Genomic DNA, 19,170 nt, shown 5'->3' on the forward strand with positions numbered 1-19,170 from the left:
TTATTGTAAGGGTGCATCTCCTTGGATGTGGTATTTTAATGAAAAGTTAGTTCATTAAAAAAGAGAGAGAGAGAAATGAAACAAATGATTTGGATCCAAATATCTTGAACTCTCTTATATTTGACCTGTTTGGTTTGGTATGATGGCTCTGAACAAGATTTGATCAAGCAGAATCACAGATGACCAAAGTTAAAATGCATGAATATCCCAAATTTTGGATTGGGCCAAATTGGGCATTATGGGATCTTGCATGAAACTTGAGGTGACAAATAATCTGTGAAAATTGATATTCCCTCTTGGTTGCCATTTTCATGATCCACAAACAAAATACTAATCACTAGCCTAAATGGTTACACGTAGTGGGCCTAATTTATCCCAGTGTGCTAGAAAAATTAATTCATGTTTAAGTTTTGGCACGTTGCTGACTGTTTAAGTTTGGTTTAGGGTGCCACTTTCTGATCCGAATACATCCCACAAACTTATTCTGTTGTTGCCCTTGACTAAACCAACACAGGCTACATCTGAAACTTCGCTGCTCAGCGCATAGGAGTAAAAATCCTACCAAACACCAAGGCACCATACAAGGGAATTGCGAAGTTGTCACCAGGTATGGTTCTCAAAAGCTGATTTTTTTTAATAAAATATATTTCCCTTACGTATGTGGTAACATAATCTGATCCTTCATTAGTTCATTGGATGTTCTTAATTTTTTGTTTATGTTGTTCCGGATTGAAAAATACTTTATATATGAAGAGTAATTACTTCGCAAATATCAAATTAGTATAGTAGCGCAGTTGGTCTGAAGCTTGACGAAAACTGGAAGAGACGCAGGTTCGAGTGTCCCCTCACTTTCAATTCTACTGAAAGTGACTAATCAAGAGTCGGGAGTGGTAGCAAATATCATAATTGTGTTGAAAAATTGAATAGTAATGTTACAGTCATGTAGTAGTATGAGCTATAGTACAAAATATCATGATCTTTGTTGAGTATTTATGGAACAACATGATAGTATCATACTATTAAGGATATGTTTGGGGCATTTTCTCATGTAAATATCGTCGATAAAAGGGGATATATCACAATATTTTGACTGTGTTAATTAATATCTAGGGCATGGGAAATTGACCAACATTTTTTTTAGGAGAGAGAAAGTACACATTTTTTAGCCTTCATCTTCTTCTTCTATAGCCTTCATCTAGGAAAGAGTTTTGTTAGATCTAAAATCTCTTCTTCTTCTATAGCTTTCATCTTCTTCCTTTCTTATTTACTCATTCTTATTACTTGTTCCAAAGAAAAGAGATGCAAAAATCAATGAATGATTTTGTGGTAGTTTTCTTTAATCATGAAGAAGGTTGAAGGTTGAGGTTGTTTTGTGATGATGATTCTTTAATCACGAAGAGAGTATAATCAATTATAAATTGGGGGTTTTTAACTTGTAACATGTAAGAAAGTATGGAATTGTTGTTCATGATTTCTTCAATGGATTGAAAGTTTGAAACCCTCCTTTGTATTTGCTTGCCCAGTTTGATATTTCAATACAATATTGATATTTATCGGTATATCTTTAAAATATAGCCAAAATATCACAAACTATAGACGATTTTTTTATATTTACTGATATATCGACGATATCAACAAATGATTTTATGTAAAATATCTCCACACAAAAAGATATATCGATGAAATATATTGAGATTTCATGGGTCGATATATCTTCATATCCTTATATTTTATACTATGGTATGGTACGAGCCCAACACATCATATGTTTTTCTACAACCTAATAAGCTTGGGTTCAATGCCATGTTTAGGCTCAACAAACTCTAGCGTGACACTTACTTGGTGACTTGTAATGGTTATTAATTTTAAGCTCCTGTTAGAGCTAAAAGAAACTCATTGCAACCCTAACATAAACATTGAGCTTCGATCAAATTCTACTGAAACCAATCAATAAGGAAATTTCGCATAACCTCAAATACTAACAAAGTAACAAGGTACCATTAGAATTTTTGCATACGCGCATTCAGCCATCAGAAGTATTAAAATTGTAGTAAAAATCTGCTAAACTCACGGCACGCTTGGTAGGTTATAGAACTTAGAAAATTAAGATGAAAGGCAAGATGCGGTAGGTCATCAAAGTTTTCAACATGACATATACTCCCCAAAAAATAGAAACAATAGTAACAACATAGAAATGGATATTCATACAAAAATACGGAATTACAGCATTGATCTGCCTCACCCATAAGTGGAAGGTTTCCTGCTTCTATGATGCACATAAGGGTCTTGCATTTTTTGGACCTCCATAGCGCCAAAAACACCATAACCAGTGCTTTCATCTTCACCACCCCCTACGTCGTCTTCTTCGCTGCTAGCTTCATCAAGGGCCATTAAGTCTTCACCATACTTAACACTTTCAATTCTCATTTGTATCACTCTGCCTTTAGGGTCATACCCTTTCAGAAGATTAACAACTTCCTTCATATTAGGTCGCCTCTCAGGCTCACTTTGGACGCAAAGAGCGGCGACATTGATTGCTTGTTTCAATTGGCTTTCGTCAAAATTCCCCCTAAGCTTTGGATCAACTAGTTCCTTAAACTTCCCTTTAACTATATATGGCTCAGCCCATTCGGTTATTGTTCTCTTCACTCCTCCAGGAAGCTTTTCTATTGGCTTTCTTCCTGTTAACATCTCTAGTAGGAGAATTCCATAGCTGTAAACATCACAACTTTCTGAAACCTTCCCCCACATAGCATACTCCGGTGCAAGGTACCCAAGTGTGCCTTTAACCCGCGTCGTCATGTGGCTAACACCGTCTGGAATCAGCTTTGCAAAGCCAAAATCTGCCACCAATGGTTCGAAATTTGAATTTAGGAGCACATTACTTGCCTTTATATCTCTATGAATTATATGGGGTGTAACCTCATGGTGCAAGTACCTACATGCATGAAAACATTGTTAGGGTAAGCGATAAGCTATGATTAATTTTCATAAAATTAATAAGCGACTGATTAAACTTACAGTAAGCCTTCTGCCGAGCCGATTGCAATGCTTATTCTTTTCTTCCAATCTAGCTGAACGTCGTTAACAAATTGGCCATGGAGATGAGAGAGTAAGCTAAGATTAGGCATATAGTCATAAACTATAAGCCTTTGGTCCGCTCCAGCACAGTATCCTCTTAGGCCTAGGAGATTTTTATGTCGGACCCTCCCTAGAACTTCAACTTCCACTGCGAATTCCATTTCAGCTTTCGAGTTCATTGCCTTCAACTTCTTAACAGCAATCTGCATCATATTTTATGCAATTGAATATAGTTAGCCACTTAGGTATATACTTTCATACTATGTACATCAATTCATGTGATTCAAGTACTTCAACTCTTCAAGTAGAATTGAATGGAAGATGTCATTTTGTTCGTTCTCTGAGAATAATTAGCAATCTGAAAATCAAATTAAATTGTGTCGTGACATACAATAAGCATGCCGATCAATATATCATTCATGTCCAAATGTTACTGGGCTTAATTAGTCTAATGTGGTTAGTGATTCTAGTACTATTGAGCATTACAAACATAACAACTCACAAGTTCGTACGCACATATCAAATGAATCTTACAAGATTTTCTCTCGACCAAAGAGGTGGTTAACGGTTGTTAGCTTAGCACTTACGTTTGAAGCACAAAAGATGAAGAATACCTGAAGACCATCAGTTGTTTTACCCCAATAAACACTTCCAAATCCTCCTTCTCCAAGCTTGTTTTCTTCACTAAATCCACTTGTTGCCGTGTGCAACTCCTTGTATGTAAATATTCTCCATGTACTACTTCCCATACTTGGTGTAAACCTACAGAAAATTAAGAATAACAAGAATATAGTTACAAGAAAAACAAAAACTAACAAAATCGAAGTAACAAATGTTCTCTCTCTATAACGTGTTTGAATGTCCAAAATTAAACCATACCCCCCTGCATCAACTTTCTCTTCACCACAGCAACTCAGTACAGAACCCATAGCTGGCCTATTGGATTCTTCCAATCAAGAGAAAATATCACATCTCTTATTCAAATGAAACTATGGAATTAAGGATATTTTGGTCATTGCATCTTAGTTCTAGCCGGCCTTTTTTGCCTTGGCCGGCTTTATTATAAAGAACAATTAAGGGAACGTTTATAACTAGAGATGTGTAGTTATCATCCAAGTGGCCATCATGTACATTTTTTAGCTTGGTCCAGATCACTGATATTCCTTGGGATACATAACATATGGAATTAGCAGAGTGGTCACCATCTTAGGAAGGCTTTAGCTGAGTATTATTCCAAGGATCTCACTATCAATTCCCTTATAACTGAGGTCATATGATCATATGGGGACGAGGAAAATGTTTTAAAAAATTAGCTGCTGGCTAAGCCACCCATATTCGGTATCAAGATGTTGTCTCCATAAAGTCTCTATTTCTCAACAGTTAAAAAGAAAATCATGTCACAAACTCACAATAGTTCTCTTTTGAGCTTGTCTACGGTATAGCTGTGCATCGAATATCATCGATGCAATATCTCATAGTTGAGATGGTCAAAGACTCCAAGTTATAGGGAGAGGTTCGGTATGGAGCCAGTAATTAAAGGCTGCGGTACTTCTTTTTGAACAACTTTTGGATCGGAGGGGTGAAACGTTGTATTTTCAGAGGCTTTTTGGGGGATATAGCAATATAGTCATATATAACATAGTATTTTTTCAATAATGCTAGACTGATCCACTTATTTGACTTACTATTTGGACCTACTGATGTGTCAAAAGTCATAATTATTGATTTATATAGAAATATGTGGCCGTGTGTATTGCAATGCAAACCAACGTTATCCAAATAGTGAGTCGCAATAGTAGATCTAAAAAGTAGATCCGTATAGTACTACCACTATAACAAAAAGTAGCAACAATAGCAACCACAAGATAGCCTATCTCATGGGCACGCTATTTCAACTAGCAATAGTAGCAAACCTAACCTTCTCGCAATTAAAATAGTAGCGCACGTAATCTGCCCGCTATTTCAACTCTTACCAAATAAAAAAAATAGTGTGGCGCGAGTGAAACCTAAAAAAGAAATCACAAGCACAAATCACTCCCTGGGTTTCCAAACTCTTGAGACCAGAAAATCGAGAAAACCCATAAAATCAAGTGTCGCTATCCCCCCCCCCCCCTTTTCACTCTTTACTCACATAAAATTGAGAAAACGCATTTCTATTTTGTCTCAAAAACACAGGAGAGAGAAAACTCATTTCTCATAAACCAAGCGAAAACGAGGTGAGTGAAAAATAGGGATTTTAGATTTGATTAATTTGGGATTTCAATGGTGATAAATTGATAATTAGGGATTTCAGATTTGATCATTTGGGATTTCAATGGTGATAAATTGATAATTAGGGATTTCAATGGTGATAATTACTAATTTCTTACATTTTTATGTAGATCAAATTGAATTTCGAGCAGATCGATCTGTTTTCTTCATCAAATTCGAAGAGATTTTGAGCTGTTCGTGTTGATTTATTGGTAACATACATATTTCATATTTATTTCATTTCATTCATCGATTGAGTTATTGCAGTTTGAACTCATTTTATTTATGTTATTTCGGTTGTATTAGTTTATTTAATTATTGATTTCATTTGGTTATTGATTTCATTTTGTTATTTCGATGCTAATATTGCTAGTTCAAACATGAGTAGTGGGAGCATGTTGAAACAGTTTAACTATATGCTTATGGATTTTGAACATTCAAGTTTTCTTACTTTTAGTATAACCTTAATAGTTTTCTAGCCTTGAGGCACTACTAAAAAAATGAGATTTCCCGACGGATGCAAAATAGATATGCCTACGGATCCAGTCCATACTTCTATTGTTGATGGGCATTATCCGTCGGCATAAAATCCCAGGCCCGTCACAGCTCACTTTTTATCTATTCCAACCCGGCGACGGTTTTGTTGGGGATCTAATCCGCAGCAAAATTCAACCCTAAAATCCCAAATTTCTTCTCGGTGGCTCTATTGTTATTTAGACAATAAAATTTTTTAGGGAACCGTCGGCTTACATTTAGGCACCTGATAAATGATAAAAATGATAGTTTACCTACGAAATGAACGATGAAACTCAAAATGTAAGTAAACTAAAACTTATTACGAGTCTATATTTATCAAATTTTCTACTCTCAATTCTATCGAAATAGAGTGGAGTAACAAATTCGTTCCACTCCTAGTTCTCTAGCATGGAATGATTTCATAGTTAACTAATCGGTCTTAAGTCTAATGAGAGGTTTACGAGGGGAATTCTATACTACGAGGTGAATTAAATTAACAAGTTACGAATAACGAAAAGAGAGAATGCTAAGGGTTTGAATCTAGATAAAGAATTAAAGGGAATTGAATCCACCTTAACTTGACTTAATCCTGCTAACAAAGACTTGTCGTGATCCAAATTGAATGCTTAGCATATCAAAAATAGTAATTCTAATCCCTAATTATACATGGCATTTCTACCAATTCATAACTAGCATATGAGCGATTAAACCCATTCTCATGGTGAATTAATCGTTTCTAGAGTGGAATAATTATCACGACGATTTCTAAGTTTAACAAAGATCAAGCGTCATCAAGGCTTTTTCAACCCCTCTAATGGAGGTTTAGCCTTGATTCATACCACTATCATTTCCCATTGATTTAAAACTAAACATCATACCAAAATTCTACTTGGCTAATTTAACTAACAATACTTCAATCTAATTTAACAACTCAGAAATGATACTCAACAAGAATTAAAATTAGATCTATAAATTGAAATGACAAAAATCGAAATTAACAAACTAGCTATTTTATTTATCAATACTAATGAAGAACAATGATTCTAAGAGTTTAATCTAAAACAAGAATTGAATTTAAACTAAACTTAATTTTATTTAATGAAAACTAGATCTAGAATTATCTATTATTTTAGGTCTAACTAGCTACCATTAACAAAGAGCTAAGCTTTTGTTTTTATATGTTCAGATCCAAAAATCGTGCATGGGCTTGGAGCCATGTTTTGGGCCAGAGAATCAGGCCCAAAACCCAATTATTTCAGTCCAAAAAGGCCTCTTCAGCTGCAGTTGGATTCAATAGACTTTTCGTCCATTTCTGCTCCTCTGATTGGGTCAAAGCTTAGACCATTGGAAAGCTCTTTCCGAGCCGGTCGTTTTGACATAAGGTAGGCCCAATTACGAGGTCTGAGTCCAAAGATACGGCCTTCGGAAGTTCTCTCATTGCTTTGAGTCTTTGTTTACGCCTCGCGTCGACTTTTCAACTTTTGACCGGGCTTTAGAAAGGCTTTGTCTTCTTGAATCTTGGCCTTTAATCACAGAACTCCTTAGCAACCGACCTTTGCTCCTTTATCTTGCTAAAGTGGCACATTTCTGCACATAATGGACTTTGAAGCCCTAAATGCATAAAACACGAATCGATATTAACTCTTAATTATTACTCACATAATTGGTCTAAAAGTATGATCATTCTGGGTTAAAACTACAGTTTTGGGCTCTTATCGAACCACCCCAAACAGCATTTTGCTTGTCCTCAAGCAAAGATGAGAAATTAGAATAAGTGACCAAAAATGGAGTTCTATCTACTCGTTTCACTGAAAAGGGATTGCATTGACCATATCAACAGGGCCTTAAACCACTAGGAATTCCCTAGTGGACGAGTTATAGCCTCATGAGAGTTTTCCAGTGAAGGTACTCACAAACTTCATCTATACTACAACGACTAAGAAATAAAACTATTGTTTCCTCATTTATGTCTCAACTATCTATACATCTCACTAGCAAATGAATAAGAATAACCAAGTCAAAAACCTAAACTAATATATGCATAATAATCAATCATCTATGATACAAATATATATACTATGAGTAATACTATGAAATGCATAGCAGGTTCGTTTCTGAAAACTCGGAATAGCGTCCTTAAGTAGGTCCTCACATAAATGTCAAGACGAAAACCACTCTGATTTTTCCGCTCAAGTTTATTACTCCGATTGTGCGGTGGGCACACTTTACCTTACAATCTCAATGACAACAAGGAAGCCGAAGTCGATCAAACACATCTGCCACTTACTATCACACTAACCTATTCCTAATTGAGCTAGAGGTCTTTATTAGGTGTTGCGGGGATTAGGAGATGGTTTAAGAATGAAGGAAATGGATATTCAAAAGGGACAAGTCCGAGATAATAGAGTCTTCATATTATGTAACTTAGAAAACCTTGTTATTTTCTTTTTGCTTCTATACTTTGTTTCCCTCCTTAGCCATATTTTTTTTTTTTTTTTTGGCTTTTGACTCCCTTTTATTCTATTTTTGGAGTTTTTATTTATTTCTATTTATTTTTTTTCTTTTCCTTGGATAGAAACTTCTTTTCTTTTTTCGGAAGCAACTAACTAATTTTTGTTTACACGTGTTTTCTCTTCTTCTTTCTTCACTCATTCTATTCCTCGGGCTTATTCTAGATTGGGTAAGTTGAATTTTTATTTTGTTTTGTTTTTGTAACAGGGTAAAGGAATTGTAGTTTATGGAAGGCTAAAGAAAGGCTCGAGAGGGCGACTAGCGAAAAATAATTCATAGGTTTGAATTTCGGCTATATCGATCCAAAGAGGGGCCTAAATTTTCACTTAGGATATGGCATAGTGATCAAGCAAGTGGACGTGTGATTTCTATCCGGATTTTACTTCTCCTTGTGTCATTTTCTCAAATGTTTATCATATAAGGCTTTTAGGCTATATTCTCACAGGATTTGTAGAATAAGTACTCTAGCCTAGATTTCGAAAACTTTCTTCGCTAACAATCATAGATACTCATGTAATATATTTATAGATAGATGCAAAGATTATTACCTACATATTAACCTAAGTTTCTAACAATTATTCGATGCAAAAGCTACGTTGAGACTTCTAGATTGTTAAGAGCATAGAAAAGAAAACAATACCAATATTCCTAAGTGTATAGCATAAACTTATTTATTTATATTTTTGAAATTTTTAACTTGAAAACAAATGCATGTTATACATATTTATATCCTAACAGATGCCTTAATTACACGTGTTTCTATGCCCCCCAAACAAGAAGCATGCTTTGTCCTCAAAGTATTTAAATAAAGAGGGTAGAAAAAATACCATGGAAACGCGTGAAATTCTGGAACATCTGCAAAACAAGGTTAGAATGTACTAATATAGGAAATGAAAATACTGACGCAACTCTATAAGAGTTCCACCCATTATGGGGTTAATAGAATTAAATTGCTTGGGACATAAGCAGACAATAACAAACTAAAACTTACCTTATCTCCCGCTTAAGCATCCTCCTCCTCATCAAAGAGATGAGGTTCCTTCGCATCCTGCTAGGCCATTATAACTTGCCAAGCTTGCCGCCATTTATCATCTACTAATGCCAACATGTTAAGTGTTATTATGTCTGATGGGATGTACGGGGCGACCAATTGAGGCTGCACCTGCCATCCCGGCCAAGTCATAATTCGCAATGAGCGAACCACCCAATTGGTGGGTCTCATGACTTCAACTCTTTTCCAATCTATGAATTGGGCACAAAATACAGGTAAACAACTACGCATGATGTGGCTTACCAAAACATGCATAAGAAGATACTTACGCCTCATGCTTTGTGCTCTCTTAAGACTAGCGACTAAAACTCGGGGAATGTCATATCGGCGACGTCCCTCAGCTAAAGCGAGGAAAATGTCACCAGCGATCTTTTTTGCGAAATGAACTGCCATTCCCCCAAAATATTCATCAGGATGAATAACATGGTGGTGCCTACGTTTAGGGACAGGCTACCAAGGGCAATGCTATATCTCCCCTGGTCTATTACTCGAAATACCCCTCCTCCATAATACTCATGGAAATATGTATAGTCATAAAGGTATGCATTATCGGTCATATATGCCCATGTGTGAACAAGATCAGGTATTGGTAATCCTGAAACTAAAGCGACCACATTTTTATTGAATTTTAGTGTCATATCATCGACTACGACAGAGAATTCTTGTTCTCCATCCTGATTATAATAGAATCTAACGTGGTCGTAGAAATAAGCAGTAAGCTATGCTGAATATGAATCGTCATCACTTACTAGTAGATGGCGCCATCCTAACTGCAGGATCCTGTTTTGGAACCAATGTCCATAGGTCTCGGTTCCCAACACGTCTTCGAAAGACTGTTCAGGTATGACTATAAGAGATGTCATCTCAACTACTCTTTTGAACAGGTCCAAAAATCCTGGAACAACCCTCAGAAAATTGGAATTTTTCGTGTTTACGGAGGCGGTAGCGAGGTGCCTCCTTCAGGCGGGTCGCTGGCGGTGTTTTGAGTTACGGTGTTTTTTGGAGTTACTTGGGCGTGGTGTTTGAAATAAAATTCGGTCAGTCGCAAATCTCGAACAAGGAAGGGAAAAGCGTGGTTCACGCCTTGTAGAGTAAAATTTCGACAAGGTCGAGGGCGAAAGTAAAATTTCGACAAGGTCGTAAAAAAGTGCTAAAACAGATGTTTACAAGGAAAAAGAAGGAAAAGCTTGGAGTGAGAGGTGAGAGATGATGGTGGGGTGTAGTGTGGGTTGTTAGTATAGAATGAAGGAAGTTTAAATAGGTTCTGAGCTTCCAAAATGAATCGGCAAGTTGCCAAATTGTTTTAAGGCAATTTCCGAAAATAGAAAAATTCCAAACCCGAAAACGGAAACAAACCATATTCTTGATTTTCTAACAACCCTGGTATCTTTTATACTGGATTTAGAATAGTAACTGCTAAACTCTCCTAGGTTTCATGCTACCACCACACATAATCATAGATATGTCGATATCGGCCAAATTCTCAACCTTTACTCCAAGACAACCTTACAGAAGATGATCATATAACGAATTATGCTCGGTATAAATATTACCACCCCCAAACAATTAGGGAAGGTGGGATTAATGATAAAAACACGTACAATTCGAAAATAACCATTTATATTAAAAATTTAAATCCAAACAACATAAAACAAACACATTAATATTTAAATTTAACAACTGAATTAAAATCCAACTAATAAAATAATAAAAACAATGAAATAACAGCGAACACAAACTGATGGTGAACACCTAGCCATGTGATGAAGATGGACCCTGAGATGAAGATTGGTCCTGGGATGAAGAATGGCTTGAGCCATCTATCCTTCGGCGACGACGCTCATGCCTCTCAGACTTGGCTGAAATAGAATCCTCCACGGGTGGCATGCGTCGTAGCATCTCTATTCGGAACAAGCGCTGTGCTTCCATCTCAGTCCTGAGTACTGCATACTGGGCTTGGTGATGCTGGTGGATAGTCTCCATGTTAGACAAGATATCGTCTTGACCCCTTTTGAGCATTTCAAGTCTCGTCTGAAGGTTCGTTTACTTATTTCGAACTACAATTTGTCTATCTCGGATATCTTCACAAATACCATAAACGCAACGCAAGCCAGTTTGCAACACTTGCATGCGTTCTAAATTAGAACTACAACTATCTAATGCATCATCATCTAGACATGTCATATCCTCCCTTTCATCCTCCGACTCAACCACATTTCCTTCAGACAACGGCCAAGTCTCTTGGATGCAATCCGTATAGATACTTGTATTAGAATGCAATTTGATCTTAATAGGAGCAGATTTTGTGACAGCTCTAAATGAGAGCATGATCTTAGTGATCAATACGGGAAGAGGCGCCATGCTCTTTCCCACTCCTCTAATCACATTAAAAATTAAATCGAGGATGCAGAAATTATACTTATTCGTTTGCAAAATCCATAGAACGTCGCGGACATTATTGCGGTCCGATATCGGGCTTTGTTGTCTTTCCCGGGCGTTCCTACCAATCCAATCGAGCTACAACTAGTTGATTGGTTCTCGAGTCAATCGAGCTTGACGAATGAGAACTCGTATTGTATTCACCCTCCATGATAGTATCTTTCATCAAAGCAGGAACTCCAGTATACTGGGATTCCTGAATGGTTGTTTCTAGGTTGCTTTCAGGCGTAATTCCTAACAACTCAGCCAACAACTGTCTCGTTACTTCCCTCTTCGTTCCTGCTACCTTAATGAAAATCCTATCCCCCTCCAATTCTCGCTTCTTATAAAATTGTTCTACCAAATCGTAGTGATAGAATTTCTCAGTCGAGTACCACAGTCCATTCCAATTTCTCCTAATCATCTTCGCGTCGTAAAATGGCTCGAAGCGATCAGCCGCAAACGCGTGCTCCGGCACAATTCTTCGTCGTAGCGCCATTGAAGTTTTTGAAACAACCAATGGTTTTGTAGACGGTGAAGGAGGGCGAAGTTTGATGTAAAACAACTAAAACAACGGTGGTGGCGATGGTGGATGCGGTGGCGGGTTGAAGCTTGAATTGGTGGCTATTTTCGGAGTTTTAAAATTGTTAGGGTTGGTGGTAGTAATGGTTTGGAGAAGATTTCAGTTTGGTTTAACTGCTTGGTGTGGGTGTAGTTAGGTTTTCTTTCCTCTTTTTCTTTTTCTTTTTCTTTTTTTTTTTTTTTTTTTTTTAGGTTGAAAACTTTGTTAATGGCGGTGGTGGGATTAGAACGCGATAGTGTTCGTGGAAACAAAGGGGGGCTCAGGTGCGCTGCCAGTGCGCGCGAGTTTGGACCCAAGCCCAATTTGAATTCCGAACTTTTTCGATATTTCGCGCAATTTCAAATTCAATTTGCCACTTCGTTACTGGTCCGATTTTGGCGAATGAGTTATGAAAATGATCAGTAGAGAATTTCCAATCCAATGATCTATAAAACACTCAATTCCAACCATGGATGACGTATAAGAAGGTGAAAAAACGCCTCGAAGTGCGTGTGTGACGTAAGTTATGCGAACGAAGGAAATCTAAGTTTTAGATAACGTCAACCCAAATGAACTACAACTAATGGGCCTAAGCAACACAAATGGAAAGTTCGAGCAATCCGGATGGAAAGACCGACTGCCCACCCCCAAACAAATTTTTAAACACAAAATTTATTTTAACGTGGGTCGTTTAAAGTCAGATTCCCAAGACTTGTTGGATTGCTATTTCTATGATTTTAGAATTTTTTTTTATTTATATATATATATATATATTTATTTATTTTTATTAGTTTATTATAAGAAAAACGAAAAACAATAAATACATAATTCACCCCATAGAGGAACATGACTCAAAAATCGAGAAAACATGCAAAAGTGGAAAACGTGAATTATGTTAACCGTGGACTTAGGATCCGGTACTTACAGCCACACACTCCATAGGGAGGGCCCAGTTACCTTAATGGTGCACTTACCACTATATGGAAGTGAAAGGAAGTACACCAAATGACAAGGGTCAATCCTCATAGACAGGGTCCTGTAAAAGGACTTCCTCTACATCAGGGGACAGAAGTTTGTGAAAATGTTTTAACCATTGACCATTAACTTGAAAGGTACTGTTGTCCTTGGGATTTACCAAGGTGATTGCCCCGTAGTAAGGTGACTTCATAACGAGAAAAAGGACCGCACCAACGGGTTTTAGTTTCCACAGGAAAATATGTAGGCGGGAGTTGTAAAGCAAAACCTTTTGACCAACCACAAACTCTTTGCAAGAAGATTTGTTTATCATGAACACGCTTCATGTTAGCTTTATAATCCTTCATGTAGATTGTAAGAATCGCCACGGATTTCTTCAAGCTCATTTAATTGCAACTTCATTTTAACACCCGCTTCATTAATATTGAAGTTAAGGTTTTTATAGCCCACGAGTATCTTTGCTCTAATTCAACGGGCAAATGACATGGTTTTCCAAATACAAGTCTAAAGGGGGAGACATACCTATAGGAGTTTTGAAAGCCGCCCCATACCCATAAGGCATCCGATAGACGCCGACCGGTCTTTCCTATCGGGGTTTACAGTTGTTTCTAAAATCTCTTTGATTTCCCTATTAGAAACTTCTACTTGTCCGCTAGTTTGTGGATGATAAGGAGTTGCTACTTTGTGTATAACTCAATACTTTTTCACTAGGGATGCAATAACTCTGTTGCAAAAATGTGTTCCACCATCACTAATGATGGCTTTAGGAATGCCAAACCGACAGAAAATATATTCCTTAATAAAAAATACAACTGTCTTATGGTCATTGCTACGGCAAGCCAGGGCCTCTATCCATTTAGACACGTAGTCCACGGCAACTAGAATATAAATGAAACCGTGGGAAACAGGGAAGGGATCCATGAAATCAATACCCCAAACGTCAAAAATTTCTACTATCAAGATTGGATTTAATGGCATCATATTACGCTTCGTGATTCGCCCAAGTTGTTAGCAACGAATACACGTCTTGCAATGCACTTGGGCATCCTTAAAAAGGGTAGGCCAATAAAAACCACATTGAAGAACTTTAGCGGCTGTTTTCATTCCATTAAAATGGCCACCACACTCTTTGTCATGGCAGAACGATAGAACTTCATTATATTCCCACTAGGGAATGCAACGACGAATAATCTGATCCGCATAATACTTAAAAAGGTAGGGCTCATCCCAGTAGTATAGTTTAACTCTGGCCAAGAGCTTCTTACGTTCATTTCTTGACCAATTATAAGGCATAACATCAGCCGCTAAATAATTTACAATGTCAACATACCATGGTGCTGAAAAAATAACATATAGATGCTCATCAGGAAAGGAGTCCGGTATGGACTCAGAATCACTATTATTGTCGTTTGTAAGTCTAGATAAGTGGTCGGCAACTACGTTTTCGACCCCTCTTTTGTCCTTTATTTCTAATGTGAACTCTTGTAGGAGAAGGATCCATCGGATTAATCTCTGCTTAGCATCCTTCTTTGCAAGAAGGTACTTAAGGGCTGCATGGTCCGTGTAAACTAAAGTTTTAGAACCAACCAAATAAGGATGAAACTTATCTAAAGCATAAATGACAGACTAAAGAATTCTTTTTCGGTAGTTGAATAATTTAGAGTTGAGCATCGTTTAAGGTTTTACTAGCATAATAAATAACAAAGGGACTTATTATCTAGTTTTTGTCCCAAGATCGCACCAACCGCATAATCACTAGCATCACACATGAGTTGAAAAGGTTTAGACCAATCGAGGTCAGATAATTGGTGCGAGAGGTTAGGGCAGCTTTTAAAGTTTCAAAAGCCTGCTACGCTTAAAATTAAAATCAAAGATTGCATCCTTTAAAAAGCAGATTAGTTAAAGGCCTAGCTATTTTTTCGAAAATCTTTAATAAATCGCCTATAAAACCCTGATGGCCTAGAAAGTCTCTAATATCACGGACCGCGTGGTTTAGGTAAAGTCGCTATCTTATCTAGTTTGGCCTTATCTACTTCGATGCCATCGCTAGATACAATGTGACCTAGTACTATGCATTTTTTCACCATGAAATGACACTTTTCCCAGTTTAAAACGAGGCTCTTTTCTTCACACCGTGTCAAAACCTTAGACAGGTTAGACAAGCAGTGTGTGAAGGAGTCTCCATAGATAGAAAAATCATCCATGAAAACTTCCATAAAGCTCTCTACCATATCACTAAATATATGAAGCATACATCCCCGAAGGTACCAGAGCATTACAAAGGCCAAAAGGCATTCGCTTATAGGCATACGCTCCAAAGGGACATGTGAAGGTAGTCTTTTCTTGGTCATCAATATCAATAATAATCTGAAAATAGCACGAGTAGCCATCCGTAAAACAATAAAAAACATGACCCGACTAGGCGCTCGAAAGCATCTGATCTATAAAAGGTAAAGAAAAGTGATCCTTTCGTGTCATATCATTTAAACGTATGTAATCAATACAGATTCTCCATTTCATAGGACCTTGTGTGACAACATAGTCACCATTTCCGTTACGTACCATGGTAACTCCCGATTTCTTAGGAACTACATGAATGGGGCTTACCCATTCGCTATCAGAGATTGGGTATATGATACCCGCATCAAGTAATCATAAGACTTCTTCCCTAACCACCTCTTTCATGGCAGGGTTCAGACGACGCTGAGGTTCGCGAGAAGTCTTCACGTTATCCTCCAAATGGATGCAATGAGTGCAAACATTAGGGTCAATTCCCTTAATGTCGGCTAGGGACCAACCAATCGCAGACCGATGTTCCCTAATCACCCTGATTAAACGTGTCTCTTCACCCTTAGTTAACTGAGAAGATATAATTACCGGATGACTACCATCCGGATCAAGTTGAATATATTTTAACTCCGGGGGAAAAGGTTTAAGCACCGGGGTGGAAGGAATGTCAATAGATGTTTCATCAGGGTCCCCATTTTGCATAATGAATACTTGCTTAGGTAGCAAGTGTTCATACTCAGTATATGGAGCAACCGAAAGGTCTACAATTGGTGTGGACTCAAGGATGGTGTTGACTTCCTCTAAGTAGGAGTCATTTACAAAATCTGAAGTTCCAAAAGAAAGGAATTTATACATATTGTTTTCGGGGAAAAGTGTTGTTAAAATAATCTTGAGCTAAGTTCTCAATCATGCTAACCTCCCCATCTATAGGCGATTATTCTCGTAATCGCTTTTCATCATTTTAAAATATTTACTTCAACAGAAAGATGGCCAAAAGATAAGGACATCTTACCATCGTGGCAATTAATAAAGCTGGCGTTTGCGGTTGCCAAGAAGGGGCCCTAAGATGATCGGTCTGCAGTCGTCGTTAGCGACTTCCTCGTATCGGATAACAAAATCAGCAGGATAGTAGAAATCCTGAACCTTAACAAGCATGTTTTCCACTACACCCTTAGGATACTTAATTGACATGTCCGCTAACTGCAACGTTATTCTTGTAGGTTGCATTTCCTGTAGACCTATTTGTTTATACAAATAATACGGGAGTAAGTTAACACTCGCCCCCAGTACGTCTAATAAAGCGGTTGTCGTGTGGGAATCTCCTAAGGTGCATTTTACAGTAGGACGACCAGGGTCCTTGTACTTAACAATTCCATTATTTTAGGATAAAGTTGGGACCGCTGCTCGCTTAGAAAGGCGCCTTTAGGTATGTTGGTCTTACGCCTAGTAGTGCACAACTCTTTAAGAAACTTAGCATGGTTAGGTAGGTTTTAATAGCTTCGAAAAAGGAAGGTTTATCGTTAGATTCTTGAAAATGTTCCTAATCTCCTCAAAGTTTGTATCCCCGGTTAGCATGGCTGATTTCTCAAGGAACGGTGGTTTAAGCTTTATATTTAGCGTATGGCTCGAATTTTGATGTGTAACCTTGGCTTTCTGTTTCTTAGTTTGTTGTTTAACCGGGTACCTCTACAAAGGTAGGCTCTTCAATTTCTATTTCGGTATCTAGTTCGATATCCGGTGTAGGGAGTATCTTGATGGGGTAACTATAGGCATAGTTACTTTGTTATCAACCACTCTTCCGAATCCGGAGTGGTGATGGCATTTAGGTCACCTACGATTGTAGCTTCCGTACTAGTATTACCGCTACCTCAAAGGCTGTGTTTGCTATTTTAGGGTTTGGTATCGCTTGTCCCGAAACACGCGCTTTTTGGTTGGGCTTTCTCTTGGGCTAATTATTGTATGCCCCGATTTATGGATTGTAAGATCTGTTGGTTTGATTGAGTCATTGTTTGGAAAAGTTGTTGGGTAACCTGTATAAAAAGCGTCGATCACGATCCGGTTGTGTAGGTGTAGTAGTCACGTGGTGCGACCGAACTATTTCACGTTGATTATTTATGGGTGGGTTGTGATAGTTACTATTGTTAACCGGAACGATACCTCTATTGGTATTATAACTATTATAATTATCCTGACCTTGTGCTAGACCTTGTCGTGGTTGTGCTTGGTTGTTATAATTATTATAATTCCCCTGAGCTTGTCCTTGTCTAGGTGGAGCTTGGTTATAGTTGTTTGCTTGCCTAACATTTTGGTTATTAAACCCTGGAGGTGTAACTTGTTGATTGTTTCGCCAACTAAAGTTGGGATATTGTCTCCATGGGGCATTAGGAATAGGATAGCTATTAATGGAGCAAACATTATCTTGCTCTAACTGTTGTTGTTCATAGGCGAGAGGACAATAGGAGTCAGGGTGCTCAGGACTCAAATAGAAATTACATGGGTTGGAGTTTATATTCATGACGGGGATAGGCTTTTGTTGAACAAAAATAGCCTCAACCTTTTAAGTTAGAGATTCGATTAAATTTTTAAGTTCTAGATCGGGTTTCATCTCAAACATACCGGCGGCCTTAACTGTTGAAGAAGAACTAGCAGAGCGGGGGATATCATCACTACCCCCCCAATTATTATTACGTTTAGTTTGATCTTCTAAAAATTTGTAAGCTTCCGAGGCTCCTTTACTTAGGAAACTACCCCCATTCATTATGTCAAGGACTTCTTTATGGTGATGTAGAAGTCCTTTGAAAAAGGCACGAACTAACGTGTCTTTTGCTAGGTTATGGTGTGCACACTCTATAAGCAGATCGGTGAAACGATTCCAAGCCTCAAAAAATGATTCATGAGGATTACGTCGAAAAAATGAATCTTGGAAAGCATCTCATCCAGATATAGGGGTGGGTAAAAATGTTCCATAAACAAATTTGAACAAGTTTAGCCCACGAGTCCACGAGTTAGGCCAAGGCGGTTAACCAAGACGCCGCCTTTATCGGGTAAGGTGAAGGAAAATACCCTCGGTTTAATTTGTTCCGCACCAACCGTAGGGATGATGGAATGTTGTAAGGACTTGTTCAATCCTACGATGATGTGTTGATAAGGTTTTTCATGGTCTAACCCATGGAAAACGGGTAACAAATTAAATATGTTTGGGGAATTCAAAATCCCCACCGGTCCGCTAACGATGCAAGTTTTAGGGCTATCGCCAAGGCTTTGTAAAAGTCGGAGAGAGGAGTCTCTCTCTTTCTTCACCCATTATTTCAGGTGTGGTGGGTGGGATAATAGCTAGAGGTGTAGTGATTGGTATACTTTCGATAGACTTGTTTGTTGACGCGTTGGACGGTTAATTACGCTCGGTGTTTTTCTCCCACCGGACCTTAATCTCATGCAAGTCTAAGTCTAAAACACGAAAACCCTCCAAACAATCTTGATATATCGGTATAAACCTCTAACCGAGATGCGAGGTACG

General features: G+C 37.8%; 1 protein-coding gene and 1 long non-coding RNA gene across 2 annotated transcripts; one reads left to right on the forward strand and one right to left on the reverse strand.

Moving 5' to 3' along the window:
• The first annotated feature begins 226 nt into the window (after positions 1-226).
• Positions 227-9,066, forward strand: LOC147508641 (uncharacterized). Its single transcript, XR_015218130.1, has 3 exons — positions 227-607; positions 5,463-5,543; positions 8,566-9,066. It is a non-coding gene; the product is annotated as an uncharacterized LOC147508641 (long non-coding RNA).
• On the reverse strand, positions 2,085-4,151 carry LOC147508642 (PTI1-like tyrosine-protein kinase At3g15890). The gene is made up of 4 exons (XM_086601060.1): positions 3,961-4,151; positions 3,696-3,843; positions 3,022-3,284; positions 2,085-2,938 (listed from the first exon to the last, which is right to left on the reverse strand). Exons 1-4 carry the CDS (start codon positions 4,008-4,010, stop codon positions 2,239-2,241), a joined length of 1,161 nt encoding a protein of 386 aa, XP_086457186.1. The 5' UTR covers positions 4,011-4,151; the 3' UTR covers positions 2,085-2,238.
• Positions 9,067-19,170: the final 10,104 nt, after the last annotated feature.

This window comes from Coptis chinensis, chromosome 3 (assembly GCF_015680905.1).
Source record: "Coptis chinensis isolate HL-2020 chromosome 3, ASM1568090v1, whole genome shotgun sequence".
NCBI classification, from domain to species: Eukaryota; Viridiplantae; Streptophyta; class Magnoliopsida; order Ranunculales; family Ranunculaceae; genus Coptis; species Coptis chinensis.

Bases quoted from the DNA above. Each gene is read 5' to 3' on its own strand.
- LOC147508642 (XM_086601060.1), bottom strand. From the start codon at position 4,010: ATGGGTTCTGTACTGAGTTGCTGTGGTGAAGAGAAAGTTGATGCAGGG. The intron at 3,844-3,960 runs GTATGGTTTAAT...AATTTTCTGTAG, and splicing joins GAGAAAGTTGATGCAGGGGG to GTTTACACCAAGTATGGGAA. The intron at 3,285-3,695 runs GTATTCTTCATC...AATATGATGCAG, and splicing joins AAACAACTGATGGTCTTCAG to ATTGCTGTTAAGAAGTTGAA.